Genomic DNA, 18,281 nt, shown 5'->3' on the forward strand with positions numbered 1-18,281 from the left:
TCATGCGCATTGAGAGTTCCCAGGAGCGCGCGCGGTCAGGCGCATGAGCAGATTCGCCCGCGAGGGCGGAAGTGGAGAGCGGCTGCGCAGAGGTGGGGGCCGCCGCGCTTGCTGTGGGGTGGGCGCGCTGCAGGAATGATGCCCTCCGGGAGTCCCGCGGTTCCTGTGGCGGTGTTGCTGCTCTTGGTTTGGGGGGCTCCCTGGACCCACGGGCGGCGGAGCGACGTGCGCATCATCACGGACGAGAACTGGAAAGAGTTGCTGAAAGGAGAGTGGATGATAGAATTGTGAGTGTGGGGCGGTTGTCTCGGGTCCCCTTGGTGGGCCGGAAGGTCCGCGTCCTAGATCCACGTCTGGACACCAGACTTCACCTCCACCCACCACGCCCTGCGGGCCCTGGGCTCCCCAGTACTCCCCCTCGGAGCCGTGGAGCCGGCGCCCCTGGCTCTTCGGGATCCCTAAACTCGTATTCGGACGCGCCGCTGGCTTGGTCCCACCCCTTCTTGGTTTCTCACCGGGGAACGTTGAGTGTCCCCCGAAGGGCGTGTCCCGCGCGGTGCTGCGGCTCCGAGGCGGCGCTCCGCTGGGAATTCTCGCTCGGCTTCTCACGACTGGGCTGGAGGTGGTTGGTCTGACTAGCTCCCCTACAGCTGTCTATTTTAGCACGATCCTTCCACAAACTTCTCACTTAACTTTTCACCAGACTTTACAAAAGAGTGAATTGAGCAGAACCTCTCTTCTCCTTCTCATTATCCTTTAAAAGTCCATTTATAGTGTTGGAATTTGAGACTTTTTTTTTTGAGACTCTTTTTTTTAATCTTAAGTTTTATTTTATGGATTGAGTATATTCTTATTTGAGGTGCTGAGTAAATTCAAGTTGGAATGTTGTTAAATTTTCTTTTGCTTTGTTTTTTGTTGTTGTTGTTGTTGTTGTCTGTTTGTTTCACTTTCTCCACATCTCAATTTTCCTTTGGATGTGTTTTGCAAAGAACTGAATACGGTGGGCTGTTACTCTCAGGCTCAAGTGTTATTTCATTAAAAAGTAAAATTAATGTATGAGTGTGATTGTAAACTCTTAAGACCACCCGTAAATGATGATTTACTGTACAGAGGAAATCACTTTTCTGTGGGGACTCTAATAGTGTCCCTTCTGCATCGATAGAAAATAAACTGCCTCCCTTTGCTTTAGTTGCTGATTGGTGGTGGTGGTGATGATAATGATAATGGTACCACTGTTGATAATAGTGGTGTTAGTGATGTTAATTAAAAAAACACTAATGAGTGTTAAGTGTGCTAGACACTGCTACGCACTTTGTATACATTATCCTGTTTAATGCTCTACAAATTCTATAAGGTATTATTTCCCGCATTTTACAAGTGAGAAATGCCTAAAGGCTTTAATTAATGTGGTCCAGTACTGTTATACTGGCTTCCTTTCTGTTTTCAGAGCCTAAGAGTAGGTATGCAATAATTGTTAGAATAGCCCCCTTCTTTAAAACAGTTCAGGTGAGTGATTTCCTGTATCCTTAGGTTGCCAGTTGATGGATGGAGGTAGATGTCCCTAAAGGAGACCGCAGAAGGCCAAATCAGTAACTCCTGAGTTATAAAATCAAAAAAGGCATAGAACGTTTATATGAAGGAAAAGTTAGGGGGAAGTGTTTATGTAGTATACATATAATCTGTAACTTAGTGAAATGGATTTTCAGGCACCTTTGAAGCTACAGGGCAGAGGAAATATAACCAAGGACAACATTTAGTTTTTATTGACATGAATGACTTATTTTAGATTGTGCCAATAAAATAGTTACAGTTTCATGAATATTAAAACAATAGTTATTATGAATTTATGTGCAAAATACAGACAAGTGGTACTTGAAGTTTTTTTTTTTTTGAAGTTGTTTTTTAACTCATTTGCTTAAACTATAAATATAGTGGTCAAAAGTTTATTAGGGGATTTGAATTAGAACTCAGTGAAATTAGACTATATTATTGTACTTATTTTTTTCCTTTAGCTTACTGAATTTGGGGTTAAGATTTTAAAAAGCACCTAAGAAACAAGAGGAACTTGAAAAGGGGATAGATCCTTCTAGTCCTAATGATAGTCAGCTCATATTACAAGTCTGTTATCTGCATTACATCCATCTTGATCGGTTTTGTTACAGAGATATTTTCATTGAAATACAATCTCTTGTTAAGGGCTTTCCCTTTCATGTATGGTGCTAGTCTTGTTCCACAGTGCCAATTACTTTCAGGAATTTTATTTTCATAAAGTAATTTCAGATATAATGAAATGTAGAAACTACTCTTGTGTTCAACAAGTACAGGCTTTATTCTTGGTTACATTAAAAAAACTGATTTTTTATTCTTGGTTACATTAAAAAAAAAACTGATTTTTTTAAAACTCAAATTAAAAGATGATAAAATCCTGGGGGAAAATCAGGGCCTTGAAAGATGCTGAATGTCTGAGGAGTAATTAAAAAGCTAATAAACTTACCCATAGATTTGTAAACCTGAGGTCTTAGAAACTGGCTGACCAAGGGCTGGCAAAAGGAATTTTGTTTGGCTTGCCTACTGTTTGTATCTTAGTTAAGTTTTGAGGTAACATTTTTGTATAAATACAGATTTTCAGCTAATTTTAAATAAAAGCTAGACCTTGCTACCAAGCTGTAAATTGCTTCCTGGTGGTCTTGCTGGTGATTATTCTCCATTAAGTAGGGGCCTACATTTCCTTGTTCACCTCAGCCCTGGGGAGTTCCTATTTTTCTCATTTGTGACTCCTGTAGTGCAAATTATTAAAACTGGTGAGCTCCAAATTTGGTTTTTAGGTTTCCAATGGCCACATACTTATAGAGAAATTTACAGGTTTTGGTTTTTTTTTTTTTGTTTGTTTGTTTTTAAATGATTTTATTTATTTATTGAGAGAGAGAGAGCACGCACACAAGTGGGGGAAGGGGCAGAGGAAGAAGTCGACTTCCTACTGCTGAGCAGGGAGCCTGACTGGAGGCTGGATCCCAGGACCCTGGGATCTTGACCTGAGCTGAAAGCAAAGCAAATGCTTAACCCAAGCACTGAGCCAGCCACCCAGGCATCCGAGAAATTCAAAGGTTTTTAAAGAGCTCTTTTGCATGTGAACTTAGAAACTTACTTTTGTGTCTTAAGAACTTATTTTTGTGTCTTAAGAACTTACTCTCATAATTACTTTTCTGTGATTAGTGTTATCAGTTAAGAGTTTTGATTTCCAGAATGTTTGACCCACAATTAAAACTTTTTTATCTTCACAAAATTAATCATTTTGCTGTATTGTTTTTAGTATGAAATATTCTTCACAAGAATTTTTTTCTCTGTGTGGTCATATGGTGCTTAACTTTTTTTTTTTTAAACTATATTTCTTAGTTATGCTCCATGGTGTCCTGCTTGTCAGAATCTTCAACCAGAATGGGAAAGTTTTGCTGAATGGGGAGAAGATCTTGAGGTTAATGTTGCAAAAGTAGATGTCACAGAGCAGCCAGGTACTGTAAGTCCGTGGTTAGTCTTTGCAGATTGGGTTAATATGTTCATCCTGTTTGCCACATCACTTGGTTTTAACTACTTTTCCTTAGATTTTGAAAACGTAACTGACTATGCTACTTAAGCTCAACTACCTCCCCGATGAGGGATCCTTGTGCAGTGGCTGCAGAAAGCAGATTGTATTGCTCTAAGGGACCTTGGAGACATTGCCTTCTTCCCATTCTTGCCCATATAAGAGCCTCTGATCTGATCTTTTTTTCCCTTCTTATCCCAGGCCCCAGACTAGTGGTAAGATGCCTTTGAGAAATCCTAGAATACTGTGGTTTAGGTGGACATTGGCCAAGCTGTCATTTGCATCCATACCAAGCTTCAGAATAAGGAGCATGTGGTTGAGGTTCTATATAGAGCCAAGGGCACATTTCCTGACAAGTGATCTGGATCTTTTAATTGGGTTTCAAATTTAATACCTTTTAATACAAAGATCTCATGGTTATGGGGTCAAATATACTCCTGACATGGCCCCCTGAACAAGTGGCACGCCCTACTCTTACAGATGGATGCTCTTTTTTTAGACCAGCTTTATCTTACCTGTTCTTGGTCACAATAAACTTGGGTTGTTGACTTTGTTCCCATCCCAGATGGTAATAATAGCTAATATTTATTGAGCACTTACCTGGTACAGATATTGTTCCAAGTGTTTTGCGTTTATCCTATACATATAGTTCTGTACAACCTTGTGAGATAGGTAATATCCCCATTTTACACATAAGAAAACTGAGGCATAGATTAAACTCTAGTTATATTACTGCCTAACATGGTTAATAATGTTAGCTGTTATTGCTCACCTTATGAAAGGTTCAAAATATTTTCCATTTTTTAAATATTTTCCATTTTTAATAACACATTGACTCTGCCTTTGTTTTTTGAATGTCAAATGCAACTTTATTTTATTTTATTATTTTTTTAAGATTTTATTTATTTATTCATGAGAGACAGAGAGAGAGAGAGAGAGAGAGGCAGAGACACAGGCAGAGGGAGAAGCAGGCTCCATGCAGGGAGCCTGATATGGGACTCGATCCCTGGACTCCAGGATCACACCCTGGGCCGAAGACAGGCGCTAAACCACTGAGCCACCCAGGGATTCCTCATTTGATTTAGACCTAAGATTACTGTTATATTGTGCTCTCCCATTACTCATTGCTAGTAGTCTTATAATTATACCACACAGTGGTATAATTGATCAAATGTTAATATATATATTCACAGATACCTTCGATATTTAAGCATTACGTACTTGTAATTGAGATACTGCGCAATAGTATTGATTTTTAAAGTTGCTTTAAGTACATAATTAGGATTTTTTTTATTGTTACAAAGCTCAACTATTTTTAGGTATGATTTCATATGCTTTCCCCATTAATATTTAAATAATTGAGAATCAACTTTTTAGCAAGTGATTGTTGGCTCATATAAAACCTGCTGTGTGTTCTTTCTTGTATTGATTTCTAATCTTTATAATTTTTAGGGCTGAGTGGACGATTTATCATAACTGCTCTTCCTACTATTTATCAGTAAGTATTTGAAGATTCTGTAGTTACGGAGAAGGATTCGACATAGCATAATCAGAATAGTAGGCCTCTGGCCTGGATTAAACAGCATTATATTCAGTAAGGCTTATTTTGCCCTTAGTGCTGTCCAAGGTGTCTCTAGATAGATGGATGATGTATGAGACAGTCCCTGGTCTCAGAGCTTTGTAATTATTTTGGAGGATTATGTTCATATGACATGATGTGATACCAAATAGTATAGTAAATGATGATGAGCCCAGAGTTGTGTTTAAGTCCTGTAGAAAGTCTGGTAACAGAAAAATCACTGGGCTAGGGTGGTTCCTGGTTCATCACAGGGATGTAGATGCAACCCTGAATTTTCCAAAGAGTGCAGAAATAAGCATTCTACCCTTTGGATAATCTCATGAACAGTCATAAATAGTCTCATGAATCTGATATGTTCAAAAATTAGCTATGAAAGGGCTATAGCTCAATCTTCAGACAGTAGTAAGTGAAACGGTTGAGTGCTAAGTAAGAATGAACAAGATTATGTAGTCTTCAGTATCACGTCTTTTAGTTTGAATTTCTCTTCTAAACTGGGGATCAGAAATCTCAAGTCTATACAGGCCCACCTCATTTTATTGTGCTTCACAGATCCTGCGATTTTTACAGATTGCAGGTTTGTGGCAGCCTTGTGTCAAGCTAATCTGTACCATTTTTCCAATAGCATTTGCTCACTTTGGGTCTCTGTCACATTTTGGTAATTCTTGCAATATTTCAGATTTTTTCATTACTCTATTTCTTATGGGTGGTCTGTAATAAGTGATTACAACTTACTGAAAGCTCAGTTAATGGGTTACATTTTTTAGCAATAAAGTATTTTTTAAGGAAGGTATACTTAGTAGACCACAGTACAGTAAATATTTATATGTGTTTGGAAACCACAAAGTTTTGTGACTTGCTTTGTTGTGATTTACTGGGGTGGTTGGGGTGGTACTGTGATATCTCTGAGGTATGCCTGACCTGCCCTATAAGGTAAAGTTCATCTAGCTGGTGAGTTGAATGCCAGGAGGTACTTCTCTTCTCATATAAAGTCATGAAAGCAAGTTGACAGTTTTTTGTGTGTATCTCGCTTTTCTTTGTCAACTTTTTTTTTTCATGTTTATGTCTGTTTCCCTATACCTTTGTATTCTTCCCTACTCCCTTTGTGCCTGTTCATACACATGTTCTATGTCTCTGTAAGTACTACTGTCCATTTTCACTCAATTCTTTTCTCCACATGCCCCCTAACTGGTTCAAATCACTGTCTTTGATTTTCCTTCTCACTTCTTAACATCCCCTGAACTTATCTGGAATTTCCTGTCTTTTTTTTTAAGTCACATTGTTTGTCATGCCCATTCTTTCACCTGTTGAACTTCTACCTATTCCTCAAAAACAGCTCAAATGCCATTGACGTTACAAAACTGTATTTTTTGAGAGGGGGCCTCCTTGTGGTCTTTGGCTCTGGATGGCTAAAGGATCCTCTAACCCTACTATAGGTAGGGAATTTTCGAAGGTTTTTGCACTTAAGCAATAAAAATAAAAGTATTATATAGGGTTGGACTGGCAGTATTATTTAGGGTAGCTTGAAAATAGTAAAGATGTGGGACCAGGGAGAACATTTTTGAACCTATGAGAACTTCATACATTGGGAATGGGAAGGGGGAGGTGGCTGTCAGGAAGAATGCAAAGCAGACAGTAAAATAAGAGGAAAGGAAACACGAACAGATCCCTCCAGGACTTCATAGTAGCACAGTTAAAATGATGTGATTAGGGCTGAAAATACCAGAAAAATGCCTTAAATTTTTAACCTATATAGCTTAAAAGTGGCTAATAATAAGTGCCAGACACTATTCTCACAACTTTTCATGCAGTCATCCTTTTAATATGTGCGTTACACATTTATTGAGCTATAATTGACATATAACTACTGTGTTTCATAGTTTTATTATTTGGAAAGGTAATAATAGTCTTAAGGCTTATGATTGTTTATAACCCCATTGTTTAAATTTGGAGCTAAGATGTTATGAGTAGGCAGTTAGTATGATTTGTTACTTATGCATTACTAATGATTCTGAATATAAGGATTGATTATAAAATGATGTTAAAGAAATAGTAAAAACAAACACAAACTTTACCTACTTGGTTCTGTTTAATATGTAATTCTGATCCTCTTTAGTTGTAAAGATGGTGAATTTAGGCGCTATCAAGGCCCAAGGACTAAGAAGGACTTCATAAACTTCATAAGTGAGAAAGAGTGGAAAAGTATTGAACCGGTTTCATCATGGTTTGGTCCAGGTTCTGTTCTGTAAGTATGAAGGATTTTTCTATTATTTATTTCAGAATCAGTTGGACCAGATAATTACATTTTGTGGAAATAAAGCATTCATACTGAGTTTTAATTCTTGGACCCTTAACAGTACATTCATATTTACTGTGATATTTTTAGTTTGGCTTTTTCTTTTAAGTCCGATACTTTGATCCTTGTTAAGCTAGAAGGAGGCATTCACTAGAATTGAAAGCCTTTTCAGGAATATTTTAGCTTTGTAGATCATGGTTATTTGTATCATCAAAAACTAATCAGTCTTCCTGAACAGTATAATGGGTAAAGTTATCATTTGAACTTATTCTTTGAATGAGAAGCCTCAGACATGTATCTCCTCTTGCCGTCTTTAGATTTCAGTTCTTCATGTGATTGAATTATTCTACCCATCTGGTAATTTTTTGGTTGAATAGTATAGATGAACAATGATCTTAATGGCATGAATAACCACTCGGCTTTATGTATAGCTAGGCAATGGAGTAGTAATACCTGGAGATAGCTAGCATATTTCCTCTTAGCTGTTGGTGTATAAGGCCTCACACATCATTTGAGAGACATCCAGAAATACTGAGTTTTGCTGAGGTCCCCATGGAGTCATCCTGGTGTGGCCAATCTGTTTCTTCCTGTCCTCTTACCACACTTGCTCTTGAAGGATGGGGGGGTTGTTACACCAATGGTATAAGAGATAAAAATGCTCTGGATTCTGGGAGTGGACAAAAGATCAACCCTAGGCAGTATTTTAAAGTAGAATTTTGTCTTTACCACCTTTTCCTGACACCTTTCCTGTGATAATCTCTGAATTCACTTGTCCTGTAGCTCTCAGAATTCCCCCTACTGAACCATCATGCCAACCCAATTAAGGCACCTGATATTCCTGATAGAGCCTAATTAGTGCTAACTACAGTGAGGCTACAACAGTGCTTTATGTTTCAGTTCCTTGTTCCTGTTCCCATTTTGCAGTTCAAACAGGAGAAGCAATGTGGTTGAATCACCTTTCTGGGTTGAACTGAAAATGCAACTGATTTTTGTTAATTTGAAATCTTGTAAATGACTCTTCCCCTCTCCAGTAGCTTGTAAGTCTCTGTTGAATTGAGCAGTCCATGCCTTTTTTACTGGTGGACTGAAAGAGGCACTTCCTGTGTCATTAGATTCACCTACCCAATGATTGGCAGTGGGTAAGACCATCCTGCATCCAGGAACTCTGGCTTAGGTGTGAATTAGTTCATGTGTTAGTGGCAACACTTTTCCGCTGGGGGAAAACAGGGTTTCTGGGTACAAACCCTTCTTAGTTTTGGAGCATGCCTTTTTCTAACTTCCCATCTAAGCTACTTGGGTTTATGTGAAAATAATTATTATTTTTATTTATATTATTACTTAGCATTTATTTCCTATCTAGTTTCTTTTTTTTAAGATTATTTATTTATTTATTGATAGACACACACACACACACACACACACACACACACACACACACACACAGAGGCAGAGACACAGGCAGAGGGAGAAGCAGGCTCCATGCAGAGAGCCCGATGTGGGACTAGATCCAGGGCCTCCAGAATCACGCCCCAGAAGGTGGCGCTAAACCGCTGCGCCACCGGGGCTGCCCTCCTATGTAGTTTCTTTGTATATCATTAAATGATATCAAACTAATGCTATTGTAAGATTTATTTTTAATACAAAAGGGGGATAATTCTTAGGTGGGCAGGATCAGTTCAACAAGTGCTCCCAGTTCTCCCTTCAGGCTCCCTTCTCTGCTCATGCTTTGGAGGATTAACACCAGCAATAAAATCTGTCATGATGGGGAAATTTTGACTGAAAGGTAGAAGGTATAGATATGCACATATTGTACTTCTAAGCTGTGTGTCTTACTCAGTTTCTGATTCCCCTCTCCTTTCTTTCAGGATGAGTAGTATGTCTGCACTCTTTCAGCTGTCTATGTGGATCCGGGTATGGGCTAAAGTTTTATTTCTATTTTAAACATTTTTGACACTTTTATTCTAAACAACTAGGTTTTTAGTTTATTTTTTTCTTTTTGTTTTAGACTTGCCATAACTATTTTATTGAAGACCTGGGGTTACCAGTTTGGGGATCATATACAGTTTTTGCTTTAGCAACTCTGCTTTCAGGACTATTACTAGGACTTGTAAGTATTTCATTTTCAGAGTACTAGGGAAAAAAAATTAAATCTGATAATTTAATGTAGTTACACTAGCTCTGTTATATACATTTGAATTTCTTGTATTTATTTTTGCAGTGTATGATATTTGTGGCAGATTGCCTTTTTCCTTCAAAAAGGCGCAGACCTCAGCCATACCCTTCCAGTAAGTATATTTTTAAATGTTTATTTGCTATAATTCTGTTCATTTCTGTGAACATAATCACACACATAACAGATTGCCCTTCCAGCTTAGCATTCTAAATATGAATGGTAGATTATTTTGGACGGAACTGGGAGACACTTACTCTGTGTAAGAATGACAGCCTGGTGGGTTTTGGAACATAGTTATTTTCTTGGCTTTTATAATGTGGATAATTTTAACAGTGCATATAACTTGTAGATATTTAATGACATTGGTCTATTGTCATTTTATTTGAAAATTCCATGATATTCATGGATCCATTTGAGTATACTTGAATGAGAAAAGGTTGAATATATTCTACTCTTGAAGTCATTCATTATTATAGTGACCACATTTAAAATTTTTCTTTGTATGCTAGCCAAGTTAAGTTTTTATGGTAGGCTTTTGGAAAAATAGCTGATTTAGGATTAGCATTGACACTGTACTACAAGATGAATTTATATAATTAGAAGTATTCACTGATGTCTGTCTTCATATAATTGCTTCTCAAACATGCATTTTAATCTTGAGAATTATACTGATTTGGAAGCACTCCTGTTTGCTGTTTATAAAGAACTTTCATTTTGTGCCATCCCATTCAATTTTCAGCAACTCTCTAGATTTCATAAGTGATACCCTCTCCATTTTGTGGTTGAGGAACGTAAGGCTCAGAGAGGTGAACTATTTTCCCAGGGTCACACAGAAGTGACAGAGTAGAGAGTAGAGCCTAAATTAGACTGTTGGCATGACATTTTCATCGTGCTGCCTTTCATGACTTAGGATATTTTGAGATCAGAACTCTTCAGTTGAAATCAGTGGAGATTGCTGATAATTGACAGATTATCTTTTCATTTCTTAGATCATTACATCAGTAATGAAAAGGACATATACAGGGAAAGGAATCATTTTAAACAAGAGCCACTGACCTGTAAGAAAGAAATGCAAGCACAGATTACTTAAAAGACCATTTAAAAGTTGTTGAATAAAAAAATGATAAAAGTTGGTGAATGTACATGTAATGTTTATACCACTTAAAAACCCTTAAAGCTAACAACAGTTTGTCTCTTAAGTAATCTGTGGCACAACTGATAGATATTAACCCATACTTTAATGTGATACTGCGCCCTCTATAGCCGGCCACATGATTTGAGTTGTTTTCCAGTATGTGTGTTTAACTTAGATTTTGAGTTGCTAGGTAAGACCTACCTCAGTCTAACTTTAAGCAAAATGGAAGTTTATTGCTTCAGATAGCAAAGAAGTCTTGAGGGCAGAGATGGTTGGATTCTAGGGCTCAAATGTTAAGATGTGTTTCTGAATTGCTTAGTTTTCTATGCCTTAGTTTGCTTCATTTTTGGCTCTTTCCAGTCCTTAGCATAAGATGATTAAGAGAGCCGTAGTTCACAATCCAGAGTAAGAAGGAGATACATTTTTTTCTTACACCCACCTATCTTTTAGAAAAATTCCCGTGTACTCCACTAGTATAGAGAGAGTTCACTTGTTTGGAACAGTCACTCTGAACCAGGGTTTCTCAGCCTGAACACTTCTCACCTTTTAGACTGGATAATTTTTAATTGTGACAGACTGTCTTTTGTATGTTGTTGAATGTTTGGTAGCATCCCACTGGTTGGCAGTAGCACTGCTCCTTAGTTGTGACAACCAAAGATATCTCCAGACATTGCTAAGTGTTCTTTTGGCCAGGAGGTGGGGAATAGGGGATGGGGGCAGAGTACAGCAAAATCACCCCTGGTGGAGAACTGCTGTTGCATACTGTAGTGCTCACCACTGCTACATGGGATGTGGCACAGAGAAGGGGCTCTTAACCCAACAGAAGGAGGGATGCCAGACCAAATAACATTGTCTACCATGTGGTAATTTCTTCCAGTGTTTTCTTGTGCCTTAACACCCTTGCAACTCCCTACTCTCTTCTGGATCACCTAAGATTAGGGGCAGGCTAGGATCACTGAACAGACTGAAGCTCATTGACCCAATTCTGTGTTCTGTATCTCAGTAACATGGTGTGTTCTAAGTTGAAGTTAACTATCAATGGGTCTTTTTAAAAGAATGGAAAGGGTATATATGTGATATGTGTGAACACAGAAAATTCATTGAGCTGGGCAGCCTGGGTGGCCCAGCGGTTGAGTGCTATCTTCAGCCCAGGGCATGATCCTGGAGACCTGGAATCGAGTCCCATGTCGGGCTCCCTGCATGGAGCCTGCTTCTCCCTCTGCCTGTGTCTCTGCCTCTCTTTCTCTCTCTCTCATGAATAAATAAATAAAATCTTTAAAAAAAATTCATTGAGCTGGATACTTAGGATTTGTATATTATATTATTTGTAATTTGTATCTTAATAAAATTATATATGTAAGGAAGAACATTTGTGAAACTCCTTGAAAAAACTTGGGTAGGAATATAACCTTTAATTGTAAATGTCTGATTCCTGTTCACCTGGGAACTGAAATGAAGGTAGTGGTGATTTATTTCAGTGTACTTGTTAACTGGAAGAGTGATTGATTGATTTAAAAATTTTATTTATTCATGAGTGAGAGACAGAGAGAGGGAGGGGAGTAGAGGCAAAGGGAGAAGCAGGTTCCCTGCGGAGCAGGGAGTCTGATATGGGACTCAGTCCCAGGACTGTGGGATCATGACCGGAGCCAAAGGCAGACACTTAGCCACTTAGCCACCCAGGCACCCAGCTAGAAGATGTAATAGAAAATTAAGATAGCTCTGTTTAATGCAGTGTATTTTCTTACGGCATCCACAATCACAGCATTAATTTTAGCTTATTAATGTCAGTTCAGTTTATAAACAGGCAGGTAATTATAATGAATTTGGTAAGGTGGATTTTTCAAACCAATTTTTATTTTTATGGTGTCGTTTATTCCTAAAGATATCCCTTTTGGAAATCTAAATTTAGGATTGATAAAGTGGCAAAGCAATTTATGGGCATATGAATTGTCTCTTGATTTTACTCTAGTGCAAGTCTAGTACATCAAGGAAAACCTATTTCTGGTCTTGATTTTTATTATTATTATTTTTTAATGCCCGCTGTGGATGTTATTTTCTGTTGTCATATAATGCTATTACATATTCCGTATGCTGTACTTTTCATCTCAGTGACTTATTTATTTTATAACTGGAAGTTTATACTTCCTAATTCCATCTGGTCTTTATCTTTAAGAAAAATTATTACCAGAGTCTTCTCAACCTTTGCAAAAAGTGGAGGAGGAACAAGAGGCTGATGAAGAAGATGTTTCAGAAGAGGAAGCTGGAAGTAAAGAAGGAACAAACAAAGACTTTCCACAGAATGCCATAAGACAACGTTCTGTGGGTACTTCATTGGCCACAGATAAATCCTAGTTAATTTTTCTAAATGTTGTAATATTATTTTGGCAAAAACAGAAGATCAATCATTTCTTTGTGGTTTGAAGTGAACTGTGACTTGTTTGTACATTGCAAGGTTCAGTCTAGATTGTCATTAGATTGAACAGACTACCTTCAGAAAATAAAAGTAGCACTTGAACGGAGTACCTTCAGAAAATGAAAGTAATACTACGTAAAAAATTTTGAAATAGGATTTAAGAACAGCAGTATGGTGGTTTAAACAATTCTTTAATTTTTGAAAAATCTGGTGCCAAGCAATAAGATTTGAGTATGTTAATAATGTTTCAAGTTTTCTGAGTTGATCAATTACATTTCCCAAATATTGCATTATTGAGATACTTAAGAGGATTACTTTGGAGAAGAAGATTTCTCATTTGATATGATTTTTCTCAGTTTCACTGTGTGAAAAAAGAACATTTTCCCATAAATGGGAACTTTGCCCATTGTCTGAAGAAATGTGTATTTCAGTGACAACTCTGGTCATTTTAGAGATATAGTCCAAAATTTCTTCCTATTTTTAGATTATGCAACTAATAAAAACTACTTTGCTTTAGTTTTCTACATGTGATAATACAGGATATGCTACTGATTTAGGAAGTTTTTATATAAGTCCATGGTGTTGTCTTGATTCCTATAAAGGTCGGTTGCCTTTATTGTCCCCTTCTGTTCAGTGTATGATTTGTATTTTTTTTTACCATGGGTTACATTTTTCATTTTCCAAATTGGATAATTTTCTGGAAATGTTTTTCATTCTTTAATAAATGGTTCTTTTTTTGTTGTTTCAAACTGAAGTTTACTGCAGGATTCTTAAAATTGAAGAGCTATCTACTAATAATTTAAAATTTTGGCCATTCATTTCAGGTTTTATAACATTCTACTGAACCTCTACTTGAATTTTCTTTTTAATATGAAAGTGAACATTCCTGATTTTTATTTGGTGTTGAGGAAAAGCTTTGATATTTTACATTTTGAAAATTCATAGAAACTTAATTTGATATAAAATAAAGTTAACATTCTACTCAGGAAAAAGTATCTCAGTGTATATTTTCAATGCACATTTGTCCTCACACAGAAAGTTCTTAATTGATTTTACAAAGGCTGTACATGTTTGATGTTTAAAAATCATAGCATTCTTAAGTTTATGAACACACAAAATCCATATTCTGCTGTACTTTTTATTGTGTAGTATTTCACAGGTGAGCATCAGCAGGATGGGACATTTAATATGTTTTTACTCCTCAGACAGCTACAGCACAGAGTTTTCACCTTTCAGCAAAAGCAGTGAGGTGTGATGAGTGGAAATAAGAACTGTATTACCTACAAAACGGGGAAAAACCATAACTCAGAATGAGTCATTTGTCCATTATGTAATAGAAAAGTTCTGTGATGCCCCCTTTTGTCTAGATTCTGCTGCTATGTGACTCCATTAGACTTACACAGTATCATAATGTACAACAGTTTTTCTGAAAGATCTTGCCTTTAGAATATTAAACATTCTATCATTGAAGAGTTTTGGATGTATAATAATTTTGTGATGCTTTAGAAAAATAGTCTAAGCACAAAATAAACTTTTCTAAGCACTTCACTAAAGCTGGAGACAAGTGTGATTTCTGGTTGCATATTTAGAAAAGCCTAATTATTTTGTATTTAACGATGTTCGGATGAATAGTTGTGTCACTGTGTGTTCTTGATCTGTACAGTCAAAAAGCTAGAGTCATACACCTCTTTTTCTGTTACTTGAGATGATAGAGGAAAATAGTGCTCCTTAATCAGGCATTCTGTTTTCTAGTGTTCTCATATACACAGCATAGATTTTAAGTTTTTAAATGATTAGAAAATACTATGTATGTAGAATATTTAAAAGTAAAAAATTAAAAATTTTAAAAAGTAAAGTAAAATTTTAAAGTAGCCTAAGTAGAGCCATGATATTTTAGAAAACATCTTGCATTTCATCACGACTCTTGCATCTCTCCAGTGACTCTTCAGTTACTCTAGACATCTGAATAATCAATTTTCTGTCACACTAGGGGTGTACAGAAGCTATGCAGTATCATTTTACCTTTAACAGAACCCTTTTGTTTTCATTATAGGAAAGATTAAGGTGCAGTATCAGCATCCTGGAGAACTCTGCTCCCTCCTGGAGAACTCTGCTCCTTCCCCCCCTCCCCAATAATTATTCAGTGATACCATGGAAGTGTAAAATCTTTCCACTCCAATGGAAAATGCAGTTCTACTACATATTATCTAGATACTTAGCAAGAATGACAAAAGTTTTAATGAAGAGTCCTATGTATATAATCGTGGCTTCCATTCACAAGGGTTCTTTTTTCTCCACATTCTCACCAACATTTGTTATCTCTTGTCTCATTAAGTATAGCCATTCTGATGGGTAAAGTGATACCTCGTGGTTTTGATTTGCATTTCCCTGAGGATAAGTGATGTTGAGTATTTCATGTCTGTTGGCCATCTGGATGCTGTATTTGGAAAATTGTTTAGTTAGGTCCTCGGCCCATTTTAATCAGATTATTTGGGTGTTTGTGGTGTCTACTTGTATAAATTCTTTATATATTTTGGATATTAGCCTGTTACTGGATAAATCATTTGCAGATAAATTCTCCCATTCAGTAGATTGCTTTTTGATTTTGTCAATCGTTTCCTTCGCTGTGCAAAAGCTTTTTATTTTGATGGAGTCCCTATAGTTTATTTTTGCTTTTGTTTTTCCCTTGTCTGAGGAGACATACCTAAAAAATACTTCTAAGGCCGGTGTCAGAGAAATTACTGCCTGAGTTTTCTTCTAGAAGTTTTATGTTTTCAGGTCTCACATTTAGGTCTTTAATCCATTTTGAATTTATTCTTCTGTATGGTGTGAGAAAGTGGTCCAGCTTCATTTTTGAATGGTGCTTTTGAAAACAAGTTTCTGTCAAGTCACTTGTGTTCTTATTCAGCCCAGTGCATCAAAGGCATAACTCTGGATGTAATTACATTATAAGATTAACATTAAGCATTTTGACTTATTTTAGAGTTACCAAGGATATTCTGATCTATCACGATAGTTTAAGTTAGAAGTCTTTCAATAAGTTTTTTCCAGTTTTAGGGATCCCTGGGTGGCGCAGCGGTTTGGCGCCTGCCTTTGGCCCAGGGCGCGATCCTGGAGACCCGGGATCGAATCCCACATCGGGCTCCCGGTGCATGGAGCCTGCTTCTCCCTCTGCCTGTGTCTCTGCCTCTCTCTCTCTCTCTCTCTCAGTGAGACTATCATAAATAAATAAAAAAATTAAAAAAAAAATTTTTTTCCAGTTTTATCAAAACAAATTACTTTGATATGGATCTTTTATTAATAAAATAATTGACCTGGGGTGGAAATTTAAATGAGTAGTCCTACTGAGTAACTGTATAATTGTGAAAGTAAAATTTTAAGTATCTTACTTGCAGATTTAGATTTGTATTTATGTAGCAACTTTCGCATTTGTTTTAAAACCATTAAAACTAGAACAACAATAAATTTAAATGAGAAGTTTGGTAATATATAAGTAGTAAGGTCAAATTACATATTTGAACGATCTAAAATAATATTCTTTTAATGATTGTTTCTTTTGACTCAATTACAAATGGTGGTACTGTCAGTATTGTGGCCATTTATGAAATCAGCTGTCCTTTCTACCCATTTGGTTTTGTGTGACATTATTTTTATACCTATTTTCATTGTGGTATGACAAGTCACGACTGGTTGTATCCTGAAAACGAAAATATGAAAAATGAAAATGTAAGAAGTCAAATGACCAAATAGAGGTTTGATTCTCTGAAATTTCTTTCAAATCTAAATATAATTAAGAGCTAGTTTTAAACTGAGTGAAAATATACTTAATTTTGAAGAATAAGTAAGTATTTTTAAAAAACTTTTCTAGTTTCAGTGTTTTTAATACAGCACGTCATAGAAATGATGTTACTAGTAGATTGGATTATATCCAGTCCAGTACTTAGGAAGATTCAACTTAATGCCACCTGGGCATTCCAAAGAAAATTTCTCTATATAAACTTCAGACATCTCTGCTTCCACAGAAGCATCTATACTATACACTTGGTTGGAAATTAACAATGCAATCAACTTTACCTCCCCACCCCAACCCAACTAATATTCCTGAAACTATTTTAACAAATCTTCTGTTGTTAGGTGAACATGTCTCACATACCATCTGTTGGTTTAACAGTCCGCTCAAATCCTTTAAATCCTTTCTGACCTACAGTCAGAAACCTAAAATGTAGGTTTGCATCATTCCCTGGCAGTTAAATCACATTCTGTCTTGTAATATTTATTCTCGCATTTATTATCCCAATTAACTGAGTGATACTGAGCAAATCACGATATATCCCTGGCCTCAGCTTATGAGTTCAGTGATTCTGGGGTTCTCTACCTTTAACAAGATAGTCACTGCATTTTTAAGTTGTCTCTAAAACCTGATTGTCATCACCTTGAGACCTGAAAATACTTGTTAGTTTGAGACAAAGCATACTATTGTGGGGAAACTTGGCAGAAGTCAGGAGAGCTGGCTTCAAGTCTTGTCTCTGCCCCTGACTAGGAATGTGACTACCACCTCTCTACACTGATTTTCATTTTTATGAAATGCGTGTAAGTCAAGTAGTCTAGTTCTTGGATAAATTACTTTGAGGAAGTTCTTGAACAATGAAGTTATTTGCAACTTTAACTTCCTGGGCAGGTTTCCTAGAATATTAATGCCTTGTGAAGAAAGACAGTTGAAAAGTAAGATTGTTCATGTTGACAGTAAATTGTGTGGGTGTCACTGGACACGAACTTAGGTCCTCAGTCTGCTGAGCTGGGAGAGCAGGAAAAAAAAAAGGCCATTGTGCCTTCACTATCATTGTAAACACTGATGTCTACTCTACTCTCTAACATTCACATCCTTCACAGCAGAACCCAGATTTTATGTTCTCCATCTCTCTCTGCAGCCATGTGCTTCAGGACAAGCTGACTCCCTCCTCACCTAGGTCTGAATTTGAATTATGACACCATGATAATCCAAGCCAGTGATTGACGTGGTCAATAAATATGCAGTCCAGTTTGAGCCAGTGAGGAGGTAGGGGCTTCTTGTAAGGTCTCTGTTTAAAAATGAGGATTTAAGGGAGATG

General features: G+C 36.9%; 1 protein-coding gene across 1 annotated transcript; it reads left to right on the plus strand.

Annotated features, from left to right (window-relative positions):
* The first annotated feature begins 7 nt into the window (after positions 1 to 7).
* Positions 8 to 14,726, plus strand: TMX1 (thioredoxin related transmembrane protein 1). The gene is made up of 8 exons (XM_025443059.3): positions 8 to 287; positions 3,394 to 3,509; positions 5,033 to 5,078; positions 7,273 to 7,401; positions 9,318 to 9,363; positions 9,458 to 9,559; positions 9,671 to 9,737; positions 12,934 to 14,726. Exons 1-8 carry the CDS (start codon positions 136 to 138, stop codon positions 13,110 to 13,112), a joined length of 837 nt encoding a protein of 278 aa, XP_025298844.1. The 5' UTR covers positions 8 to 135; the 3' UTR covers positions 13,113 to 14,726.
* Positions 14,727 to 18,281: the final 3,555 nt, after the last annotated feature.

This window comes from Canis lupus, chromosome 8 (assembly GCF_003254725.2).
Source record: "Canis lupus dingo isolate Sandy chromosome 8, ASM325472v2, whole genome shotgun sequence".
NCBI classification, from domain to species: domain Eukaryota; kingdom Metazoa; phylum Chordata; class Mammalia; order Carnivora; family Canidae; genus Canis; species Canis lupus.